At 39.1% G+C, this 12684-nt stretch overlaps 1 protein-coding gene across 1 annotated transcript in view; it reads right to left on the bottom strand.

The window, feature by feature from the left end:
• Nucleotides 1–12684, bottom strand: part of kalrna (kalirin RhoGEF kinase a) — a 183394-nt gene that overhangs the window by 103954 nt on the left and 66756 nt on the right. Inside the window, exon 2 of the mRNA XM_053627004.1 lies at nt 2854–2928. Within this exon, the coding sequence (XP_053482979.1) occupies nt 2854–2928 (75 nt within the window). The remainder of the gene's footprint in view (nt 1–2853; nt 2929–12684) is intronic.

The following is a 12684-nucleotide window of genomic DNA, read 5'->3' as shown; positions in this document are numbered from 1 at the left end:
CGCTATGCAGACTCAATTTTTAAGGGTGTCTTTAAGCTCTTTCGATGTTCTATTATGTTGGAGAGAAGAGGAACGAAACCATGAGAAAGAGGATGAAGGAATGCACTGATTAAGAACAGAAGGAACACACAGAGAGTAAAGGGGGACTGCACTGCACTGACATATATGTACTGACACTTTTAGGGCATTCCTCAGCTGCCAACTGTCGTATGTGTCTGATTTACAGTATACACACACACACACCCTCCCTGGCAGGTCAACTGCTCCATCACGACACACTCCTAAGCAGCACTGCCTCGTTCTGGCATTGGTCCAGACCTTCAGTACGGTGCTCTTCATAGGGATGAATCTGGGAGACATCACAGCTGAGAACACTCCAATATATCTCGGCTAAAATCGTCCTTGTAAGTCACATGAATTCCTTCAGGCGCCCAACACACACACACACACACACACACACACACTCACACTCTTTTCTCTTCCCCCAAGGACTTTACAAGGACTGCGTAAAGTTAATGTCCTCCTTGTGAGCACTGAAGTAATGCAAGTAAAGTGAGTTCAACACAGTATTTAGCCCTTTATGAGCATCTCTCCCCTGCCTACTTATCCCCGTCCTGCTCCTGCTGCTCCTCTAAACACTCCGTCTGGCCTGATTTACGCTCCTCATTAACAAAACGAGGCAGAACAAGACCAAAAGGAGTAAAAGTTAAGATGCAGGATAAAGAATTTAAGCTTTGAATAAAAAAAAAAAAATCAGTTGTTATGGTAACATGATGTGACCATATCAAACTCTATTATGATATAAAAATTTTTTTAAATCTGTATTATGTATGTGTGGGACCTGTGTAATACATGCGATATCACAATTCTATGGGAGTCTTACACTGTTATTGCCGTGATACCACCACTGAATGAAGCAGTGATGACACAATAAATTATTATTACTATTCTATATCATTTTCTATACATTCTGTTAGGGCTGAGTAAAACATATAATCCACCCATCCATCTTCTATACCGCTTATCCTACTGGGTCGTGGGGAACCTGGAGCCTATCCCAGGGAGCATGGGGCACAAGGCGGGGTACATCCTGGACAGGGTGCCAATCCATCGCAGGGCACAATCACATACACATTCACACACCCATTCATACACTATGGACACTTTGGACATGCCAATCAGCCTACCATCAACCATCATGTCTGGACCCCCGCAGCACGGGGAGAACATGCACAATCCGTGCACACAGGGCAGCAGCAGGAATGTACATAGTACCCCCAACCCTGGAGGTGTGAGGCGAACTTGTTTTACTTTTATATCATTGGACAACACCATTGTTGTAATGGTGTTGTCAGCAGCTATTGTACAGCAGCTATTGCGATCTGTTAGGGCTGGAACAATGCACAAAATGAAAAGATACAAATACAATAATTGAAACTTGATAATGACACGGCGTTTGTGTGATCCATTCAGACTCTAACCACATGTAACAAAACAAAAGCTCTGCAACATAATTAAACATGGCTAATTAAACATTAGCTCTCTGGCCAAGCTGGTGTGATTTATAAGGGGGCATGTCTGAAGCACATAGCTTTTCATTTTTATTTCCCCCATTCTGATGTTAGCTAGTTGTGCTGTCAAAATCACAAGTTTCTGTAGCCCTAGATATATTCTGAATCCTGAATTTTCCACAACTGAGTTCATATCTGCAGCTATAAAAGTCCCGATCTCCACACTGATTTCTTTAACCCGGATTGAATCAGCCGGGAAATGCTGTTTTAAAGCAGCAGAGAGTGAGAGAGAGAGAGAGAGAGAGAGAGAGAGAAAACGAGAGAGACAAAGAGAGATAGAGCGAGAGAGAGAGACAGAGACAGAGAGAGAGAGCGAAAGAGACAGAGAGAGATAGAGCGAGCGAGAGGGAGACAGAGAAAGCGAGAGTGAGAGAGACAGAGAGAGTGGGAGTGAGAGAGAGCGAGAGAGACAGAGAGAGAGAGAGAGAGAGAGAGACAGAGAGAGCGAGAGAGAGACAGAGAGAGCGAGAGCGAGAGAGACAGAGAGAAATAGAGCGAGCGAGCGAGAGAGAGAGAGACAGAGAGAGCGAGAGAGAGAGAGACAGAGAAAGCGAGAGCAAGAGAGACAGAGAGAGAGAGCGAGAGAGACAGAGAGAGATAGAGCGAGCGAGAGAGAGAGAGAGAGAGACAGAGAGAGAGAGAGAGAGACAAAGAAAGTGAGAGCGAGAGACAAAGAAAGCGAGAGCGAGAGAGACAGGGAGACAGGGAGAGATAGAGCGAGCGAGAGAGAGAGAGAGACAGAGAGAGAGAAAGAGAGAGAGCGAGAGAGTGTGTGTGTGTGTGTGTTCTACTGACCAACACAGAAGTGTGATGTCAGGCCTGTTTGCAGAACTAGCGCCGGTGTATTATACACATATTTGGAAGCTTCTGCACACGGTGGCATTTCAGTCCATGACTCACTGGCCGTCAGCATCAAAACGTACCGGGAAACCAAAGTGCAGCTGTACATAAGAACTTAAAGACTTTTTAAGGACTAATTTTCACAGCCATTGCTGATTTTCTAGACACAGTTAAAAATAAATATTTCCAAATTGTTTTGGTAAAATAAATGTATAGTTTTTGTATAGTTCATGTATAGTTAAATCATGTTAAATTTAATTTCTGAATTAATGCCAGAATTCAGACACACAAGTGTAGTTCAAATAAATTAATGTAATGAATATAAAACACATGTGGGGTTTTTTTTTTGTTATTGTTGTTAGTTTCTTGTCTGATAGTTTATCTACAACACTTCCATAAAGCAGCTCAGCATCTACAGTAGCTGCGTACAGAATCCACTCACCTGACACAAAGGCTACTTTATCTTTCAGCACATGTAACACATCGCTGGCCTTTATCCCTTCGCTCCTGTACGATCCTGCAAACAAGGGAAAGGGGGAGAGAATAGGAATTTACTCAATCTGCTTTCATCTTTAATCTCATTAACAGATTATTGCATTCCACCAGTCACACAGACAGCAGGAGCAGTCCAACAAAAAAACACATCTAATTTAAAGGATTGTGCAGACTTTATTTGATGGCATATCTGACGTTTCGAAAGAAGTATTTTAAATAAATGTTTATATAGTATGTGGAAGATAAAGGAAGAGAATAAAAAATGAGACACTGGGGCAAGGAACGCCTTATTCACAAGAAACTTCATAGGAACAGATAGCAACAATGGCAGGCGTAACTGACTCTGGAATATTAGAACTACACACACACACACACACACACAGACACATTCATGCACATGCTGTCTGTGGTGTATTTTGTGTTTGTTGGCAAGGCATGGAGTGTGAGTAAGTGGAACATGTGATTGGTGGCTCAGTGAAGATCTGGAGCTCAGCTGTGCCGCAGACTGCTGGCTTACCAAACTACCATCACACACATGCTGCCATCAACACAGTTCCACAAGCAAAGTGCATCTGTTTGTTAAAGAATGTTCATTGCAGATATTCTATGTTAAAACTCTCATTTGGATTTAGAAGCAGAAAATTAAAATCATATTCAATACTTGTCGAAGACTGTAGAATGACTCATCCAAGCCTTGTATAAATAATACAGGAAATTAGCATGCCCTGTCAACTCTCAAGCAATAAATGCCATGCCTTTATTGCCTTTGGATCTGCCTCACATATCCAGTGTAACTGGTTTGATTTCGAGCTTGTGCTACTACCTCTGTGTTGGTTTGCTCCAAATTCTCCAGTTTCCTCTCACCTCTTCTAACCACTCAAGCCACTAGGTCTGAATGAGTGTCTAATTGGGCATGGATGGTTTCCTGTGAAGGACTGGCATCCAATTCAGGGTTGAAAGGCTGGATAAGACAGCAGTCAATCGCAGGACACCATGCACATCTGTGAGACACCAACTCTGCCCCAACACTGCAACACCTGGTAATATTTATACTGTATATTTAGCTATTAGTCTATACAGAAAAAACAGAAAGAACAGAAAAATGTTCGCTCTATCATGATTAGATTGCGAGTTCAAATCTCAATACACAGCCATCCGTGGCCGGGAGCCAAGGGAGCAATATTGGCCATGCTCTCTGGGTGGGAGGGGTGGCATACTCTCTCACCCCTGTGACACTAGCCAGTCGTGGGCATCTTTAAGTATAAGTATGTGGAAGAGGGCAAATAGCTATCCTTCAGCCTCCTAGAGGGTACGTAGCTATTGTATGATAGGGGAGAGTTTTTGGGTGAGAATTAACAGGTGACCAAATTGGAACAAAAAATCTCTTGGACATGTTTATGAAGAGTACACAAAGTTGAATAATGGTTTAGCCAACCTTTAACTATTTCCCCTGTCCTAATAACTGCAGTCCAAGTAGAAGAAGGTTGGTGTTAGATTACATCAGTAACCAATATTGCTGATGCTGTCGACCAGGATCTGATATTTAATCCATTTGGAAGTGAAGCATGTGTATGGACAGTCATAAAATAGGCAGCCAATTCCATGTACTAATTTTTAATGATTCTGAAAAATTATCACGTATTTTTGGGGATTGCAGAAAAGATTTTCGGTGATCAAGCTTGCTCTTTCATACTACAATATCTGTATGGCTTCACTGTAGTGTACGGCGTTTGATTACTCTGAGTTGAACTGAGGTCAACTACAGTAGATGATCACGTCTGGAGATCTATTTTATATAATATCTGCTGTTCAGGATGTTTATTTCCTCAGGATTGGGATGTAGGCTGTAGTAAGAGTTATGCTTTGACAGCATTTTATACTTTGTTGACAGAGCTAGTCTTGATAGTAAAAAAAATAATAAAATACAGAGACACACACACACACACGATGACTTTTCTGTGTTCTTCAGTAAGAGAAAGAGAATGCGCAGCAGGCAAATGGAGTGCTTGCTGTCTGTTTTAGGACCCATTTCCTCACAGTAAAACCCAATCCACTGCAGGATGAGTCTACCATTAATATAGATCTAGAGAGTGCAGTAAATCTTTCTCTTTCTCCTTACCTCTTGGGCTTCCTTTTCCTCTCTTCTCTCATATCACTTTCATCTTTTCAACAACTATTTTTTCATCTTTCTGTGGCTTTCACTAACTGTCTTGTTATCTTGCTTGATCACTCATGCCACCCAAATGTCTCTCATCTCTCTACCTTCCTGAACCATGCTGCTTTGGAGACAAACCGCAATGCCTAAACGGTCCCAACAATCTCTCAAAGACAGACAAAAAGACAGAGATACACACACACATATAGAAATACTAGACATAGAGACAAAAAGACACATCATCAGCACTCTTCAGAATTTAGCCATTCAAAACACCCTTCACTTAATGGCTCTCTAAAGACACTTCTTTAGTATCTGAGAATACTTCTCCTTTCAGAGAGGTGAAGACATGTAGCTGGCTCCCAACTCTGTATTAAAGAGCAGACACGACGAATCAGACTGCTAATGAACACCTCCTTCAAAGACATGAAATGCAGCATGTTTCTGGTAGGAAATAAAGTGGATGTCAAGTGCAAAATGTTTAATTCACCACTTGCAGGAAGTGATTATGCGGTACATTTACAGAAGCAATGGGCAATAACACTAATCTGTAGATGATTAGACAAGGCTGTGATATGGACATAAACAGAAAATAAGAGTCACTTACAAGGCTGTGTGTTGGTTAAAAAAGGAGTGAGTTATCAGCTAAGCCAATCTATACTGTGTGTAATTAAAAAGTAAAAAAAAAAAAGCAGGTCCAGTTACAATAAGTATTAATAAAAGAAATAACAAACAAGAGCAGATAGCATGTGACTTGATCATGGACAGAGAACCAGAGAAAATGTTATAATATAACAAAAAGGGTATAAGAGAGCCAAAACAGAGATTCACAAGGCATAAAATTAAAAAAAAGATGCTACTGAGACAAAGAAAAACAGGGTGAGGGATAAAGAGATGAGATATATAGAAAGAGAGAGAAAGAGAGAGAGAGAGAGAGAGAGGTTACAGCATTCCCAGATCAATCTCCTCCAGTCTGTATGAGGCCCTCAGAGTGTGTTTATTCAACACTCCTCCAGTCCTCTTCTCTCAAACCTGTCTGTGATCCTGGTTAAAAGCTCTCTTCATTCTAAGTTGCTCCTCTAGACGATAACTTATAGCCTTGAGTCACACTCTATCACTGATCACTGGTGTATATTTCATCTATAAACATGCATCTTTATTATGATCTTTAGGAGTTATTCTATGAATTACTACATTTTCTGTTTTATACAGAAATGACAGATGAATACACAGACGAGAGCACAGGGTGCAGACAGGAGATCTGTTCCATCAAAGTCAGTAGAAAGGAAGTGAAGAAGCCATGTGTGTTTGGTTTTTTTCTAAGTAAAATTACAGGACCTCGCTTCAGTTTGTGCCATATGTATCGGCGACAAATCGCAACAAAATAACTGTCTTGAGCGCTAAAGGCAACAAAACCATAAAATATATGTGCCGTTAGTAAATGACAAAGCCAAATGATGCATTAATCCAAGCTAAAAGGAAGTTCGAGTCTTTTTTCCAAGAGCTCGGAGAAAGTGCCCCAATATATCATCAATGCTATTGGATAACAAGACTGGCTTAATGGCTTTCCGGTTTCTTGACTTTCGCTGAACAGACTATTTATCAGTTTTTATGAGAACACCAGAGTGTACATTCATGCATTATTGTTCTAGTGTTTCATAAAATGAAATTCAAAAGTAATTCACTTCATCAGAATAGTCTGTTTCAGATAAATGAATGGTTTTAGAAATCTGAGGAAGTCACAAACAGTCATTTAAATGTAGAAGATCTCAGTAAGAGTGGGAATGTTCAGTCAATAGGACTGCAAGGAAATGAAAGTAAACAGTTGCATGAATTTGATTTGATGTATTCGATACATAATTAATGCTTATAATTTATTCTGCCACCAAGAGTTTGATTCTGAACTTTACCAATTCTCTTCCTATGTTGAAGGCTAGGAGTGTGAAAGAACTGCTGGGAGATTGTTGATAATAAGGTTGCACATGCCATGCCCTACAGGCCTGCCTGATTCATTCGGATGCTCTGCTTCTGCTTGGACCTTTTTGTATTTGTATCACCCTCTGCTCCTGTGTATGGTCCCACATGTGTACCCTAAGGATTTGCACCTCCCAAAAATATTTTATTCTCAAGGCTCAGTCATGTTTCAGTGGATAATCTCACTTCGATACTGTAGACATAAGAACAGCTGCTGTAATCATAAAGACTTTAAAGTGCTCGTACCAGCACGCTTAGTCACAATATTCTCACCCTGAAGATACTTTCTAAACAATTAGTACTGCTTGAATTTATGGTATATGGTTGTAGAAGAGTAATGATTTATAGTAGCACTATCCAGTGTCACCCAAAAGTGGATGGATTCGTTTTTTAATCTGGTTCCTCTCAAAGCTTTTGTTCCTCATGGTGTCTCAGGGAGTTTTCCTTGGCACTGTCGTTTCTTTGCTCATTATCTGTAAAGCTGTTCTGTGACAATATCTATTGTTAAAATCACTATACATGTTTTTTTTTTTTAAAACGACTTGACTAGGTTGGTAGGTTTTAAGTCAAGAAGTGTCTTGTGTACATGTTTTTCAAGTCACAGAATGAATGGGAAAAAAAGTGTTTTATAAGCAATTAAGTTCACACATGTGCATGACACACAAATACAAGCAATGAATACAGTAGTACTCTGCAGCAGATTGTGTGTTGTGTACTATAACACTAATCTCCCATTAGCACTGGCACACTGCGAGTTGTGAAGAAATACATGTTTACATTTGCAAATGAGAAATTATTCCTTTAACAAACTCATACTATGCAAATGATACCTTAATGAGTTGGTTCCAGCTAATGAGAAAACCAACAAATGAGAGCAAATGTCCCAGTGCAGTGTAAGCTGAGAAAACATGCAGGGTCTTATCTCTCAGCGACACCGAGTCACACACATATGCACACACGCGCACATACACTGACAGAAGAGGCAGGACTACAAAACTACCCTGGCTCCTTTTCTGTTGTCAAGGGGACAGTTACCCTTAGCAACACATCTACAAAAGAAATGAGGTCAAGCCCCTCACAACTGACATAAACCACTCAGATATGCTCTGATTTCACTCAGAAAATTTCAATCTATTATTATTTAATATTGAAAATACGGGGAAATTATTATTTTAGCGGATCACCATTGCATTTCCTTGATGCAGGGCAGAAAGATAGAAATAGCTCTGATGCATTGTATAGCACTGACAGACAAAAAAGGATGGTGTGCTGTGTATGTTTGGGGTGGGGAGAGGGGGTGCCATTTTATCTAATCCACAACCCAGACTGTCTGGGTTTGCAAGGCAGAAGAAATCCTCTTAACCACATCTCCATCAGGCCCCAATAAATCAAGACCCTGCATTCATACATCCCCCCGTACAGAATAAAGGGACTGGAGCAACATGGCCCAGTGCCCACATCCTAATGGGCCTGTATGTTGAGTCAATGATAACATGTGTTACTTACTGCTTTTTGATGCACTACATCACATGCACATTAATCTATAGGAAGTGGTGTGTCTATTCTATCAGCTATGATTCATTCCAGGATTCATGTGTGCTTGAATTTTCCAATAATTCTTCAACTTTGGGTGATGTTTCACTTTAAAAAAGGTTCATTTACATGCATTTACAGTCTTCAGGAATTTTTATGCCTCATTTGAGAAGACAGTATTTCACATCTTTTTGCTAAATACACCCAAGCCTGAAAAAAAAATCTACTGGAAATATTTCTCAGTATAAAAAAACCACATACATTATATATTCTCTGAATGCAATAACTGGGCCTATCATTGCCTTCTCATTGTGGATCTTGAGTAATTACTTAAAAAGCATGGATCACTGCAGGACCCCTTATGCATTACATCTGTTAGTGTTAATGCATTTTAATTATGAGCGTCTAATCACTCATCTGCACCTGCTGACCACATAAATAATGAGGTTTACCACTGGCTGTTATTGGAGAGATGCCAGGGTTCCTTTTAAGAGACTCTCAGTCTGCCACTCCATCAGCTACGGATCACAAAGCGCAAGACAAGATCATTTTAAGCTAACCTTTGGGCATGAGCAATATAAAAAAAAAAATTCAAAGAATTATGAAAAACTCAGTACAGTACAGATAGTGTTTAATGACCAAATTCTTTAAAAATGAAAGCACCAATGCTATGTATTCTACAAGTCATCTGTGTGAAGGAGCTAGGAATGATGGGAAGTGCTGACAAAAATGAGACACTGTCTTGATGTCAGTGACAAGGAGATTAGTTTTTGCTCATTTTCATGAAGTAGGCAAATAATTCTAGAGATGACACTATCTTTGTTCTCTAGTCCCTAGTTCAGGAATGACAAAGGGGGAAAGGGAAGCTATTCTTGATGGCACAGTGGCAGGTAGATGAAACAGCAGCTGGTCTGAAAGCTGAGAGGGAAATGTATGCAAATGAAAGGCTATAATGAATTACAGGCATAAAATAGAAATAAAGCAGGGATTTCCCTCAGACACAAATGCAAACTGCAGAATGTTTGGCACCACATAACGTAGACAGAGAGTCAGAGACAGCGAGACGAAAAAATGATTTCCAACAATCATCTCCACTGCAATCCCCTGTTGTTATACAATCACCACGTTCACCATTCACTGAAAAAATTATCAATTTCTTCTAGTATACAATCACAGTATCTATTCAACTGCACTCTCTTTTTCTATACACTACACTGTGTACTCACACTGTATAAAAAAAAATGACTGCAGATTTTACAGTAATTTACTGCTAATAGAGTACTATAAAAATTTTACATTTACATATAAACAACTCTAAACATATTCCCAGTCAAATGCTGCAATATCTTGAAATAATAACATAATCCAGGACGTTTTTGGTCATTTGGATGATAGTTTTTAAGGTTACACTTAATGCAGGATATAACTGAGCTGATAGTTAAGGGTCAAGCTCAAGGGCCCAACCATAACAATGTGGCACTGGGATTTGAACACACACCCTTCTGTTGTGAAACACAAAGCCTTAACCACTGAGCCACCACACCTCAAAAAGCCTCAGCCAAATGAGCAAATGTACTGGATATTGTGTTATTTTATACTATGTAAAATATTACTGTACTTTATTGTAAATATGTTTACAGTTACTGTGATACCTGCTGAATAATCTGCGGAATACCATTTTCCTAATACTGCACCTAATAAAACACAGCTTAAGAGAAAGTGCACTACAGACAAGAGAGTCAGACAGAGGAGGGGCAAATGAGACTAGAAATCAATTTGCCACCAAGAGGGCTGATATTTCCCTCAGCTACCATATCCTACCAAAGCACAACACAATCACTACACTGGACTATTAAAATGCAGTACACAAGAACCTTACACAGCGTAATCAAGGCAGGGCCATACACATTTCAGCTAGAATCAGCTACACTGAAGTCTTCATTCCCACATCTCATTATCCTGACTCGTTTCTAGGTGTTTCATTGAGAAATATCATATAAGCCGTAAAGAGCTTACTGAGAACAAAAGGGAGGAAGATCTACTGTACAGCTAGTGCAGCCAGAAATGCCTGTTCTACTAACCTCTAAACAAGCTAAATATGAATCTGGATATATTCCTGCATATACTCCTTCACAGCAAATTGCGAACTAAAGATAATCTTCTCCACCGCATCTGCGATTTTCTGCAAACAGTTTAATTTCTATTTTATTTACTTCAGAATTTGCTGTGAATGATTAAATCCTGGAACACATCCATACTCGTATTTAGCTTGTTCAGAGGGTAAACGAATTGAAATTGCTAGCACACTTCCTAACAATCTGCATCATTTTTGTTATATTTGGCAGCGGGGTAGATCTACCACAGCTGCCACCCTGTCCAAGATTCAAGGTTCATGGACTTTCTGGTCTAACTACCACTCCACTTCTGTAGTCCCTACAATTTAACAGAAAATTGAACTAAGCACTATCTGGCTATGCTGTCAAAAATCAATTATTCATGACTGAGCTATTCATTACTTTTTATTATTATTATTATTATTATTATTATTATTATTATTATTATTATTATCTAGCTGTCACTAGAGGTGAGTTAGGAAAAGATACTAGTCTTTTCTCTGTGCAGCTACAGTTGAGCCTGAAAGAAATGAACAATTAATGTATTCTTGAATGAATTTACAGCATGGTAATAGCACAGAAATACATAGTGTCCTTTTTCTCTTAAAAACAGAGTATAGCCCTAAGCACAAAACATACAAATGTGACAAAACTATGACTACAATATAAGATGGAAAATTCATAAATCTACAATGTGCATGAACACACCACCACCACCAACACCACCACCTTCCTGTCCCTCCCAGACCTCTAGACTGGAGCTAATCAGTGGAATCTGATAAGAATGTAAATCATAACACAACATAGTGATTATAGTGATTATAATAATAATGTAATATAGTTTCACACTGCTCTTTCCAGAAATTGTTTTATTTTAAAACTGTAAAATGTATTTCACTTCACTTCAGGCAGTGTTTAATGTCGGTGTATAAATATTTGATCATTAGAGCAAGCATGTTCATTTTTCTACATTAACGGCTTTACTAGCGGCTTTAAAAAAAAAAGTAAGATATATCGATAGTATTTTGATACCAAAACAAATGAATATTTGAGTATGAATACGGTCTGGAAAAAAAAAATTGATAAGGTCTGGCCAGTAAACTGTAGTTAGGTCATTTACGCCCTTAACAGCTTTCAATGAAAACTTTTCCACAATATCAATGATGTGAACTTCTTGCAATAACACAACTGGTATGTTAACTGGTATGTTATTATTTTCACACTGTTGGCACCCATGAAAGAATAGTGCTCTCCCATAGTGCTCTCCCACCTCATAAATCCTGAGTTCACGTCTACTGCCTCCATGTGTAAAATTATAGATCTTTTTTATATGCTTTTTATGGCACATAACTCACTGACCTCTACGTACTGTAGTATGATCAGCAGGAACATAGTTCTGCACCTGTGAGCTTGCTAAGGGTTTAATTTCTCTTCCGTGAGACATGCATTACGACTGATACACATCAGAGGGCACTTGCCAGCTCTCCTGATAACACTGTGAACAATGCACAGGTTGTACAAGATTCAAGTGTAGTATTACCCTTTATTTTCTCTCTGAATACTGCACCATTCACAAACACTCGAGTAGCTACACTATTTACTTTTCAAGGATTTTGTGATTGTGAAGTCTGACAGTCATAGTGTATAAAGCATAAAATCTTTAGTGGTGAGATTACAGTAAAACCGCACAGCTTACAGAAATTAAACAACAGCTCAAGCTAAATAAACACAGCAATGTGAACAGCTAGAAATAATACACAGTAGTTTAATCTACTCTAATCTACTCTTAATCTTTAAAGTGCATACTGAATAATTAATGAGAGTAACTGCTCATAATTTATTGCACGTATTACCCAAATTGACATACAGGTCTTTTGTAATAGAAAATACACCCATAAATCTTGAAGCTCCCTTAGGTTTTCCTGGAAAGAAAACACAAATGGCATGTCCTACAAAACAAAATCAGTCAGGGGACCATTAAAATACAGCTGAAGCCTTTCTA

The sequence above is a fragment of the Ictalurus furcatus genome, chromosome 6 (assembly GCF_023375685.1).
Source record: "Ictalurus furcatus strain D&B chromosome 6, Billie_1.0, whole genome shotgun sequence".
Lineage (NCBI taxonomy): Eukaryota > Metazoa > Chordata > Actinopteri > Siluriformes > Ictaluridae > Ictalurus > Ictalurus furcatus.
Note: the sequence above shows the minus strand (reverse complement) of the source record. Positions and strands in the feature narration are given on the sequence as shown.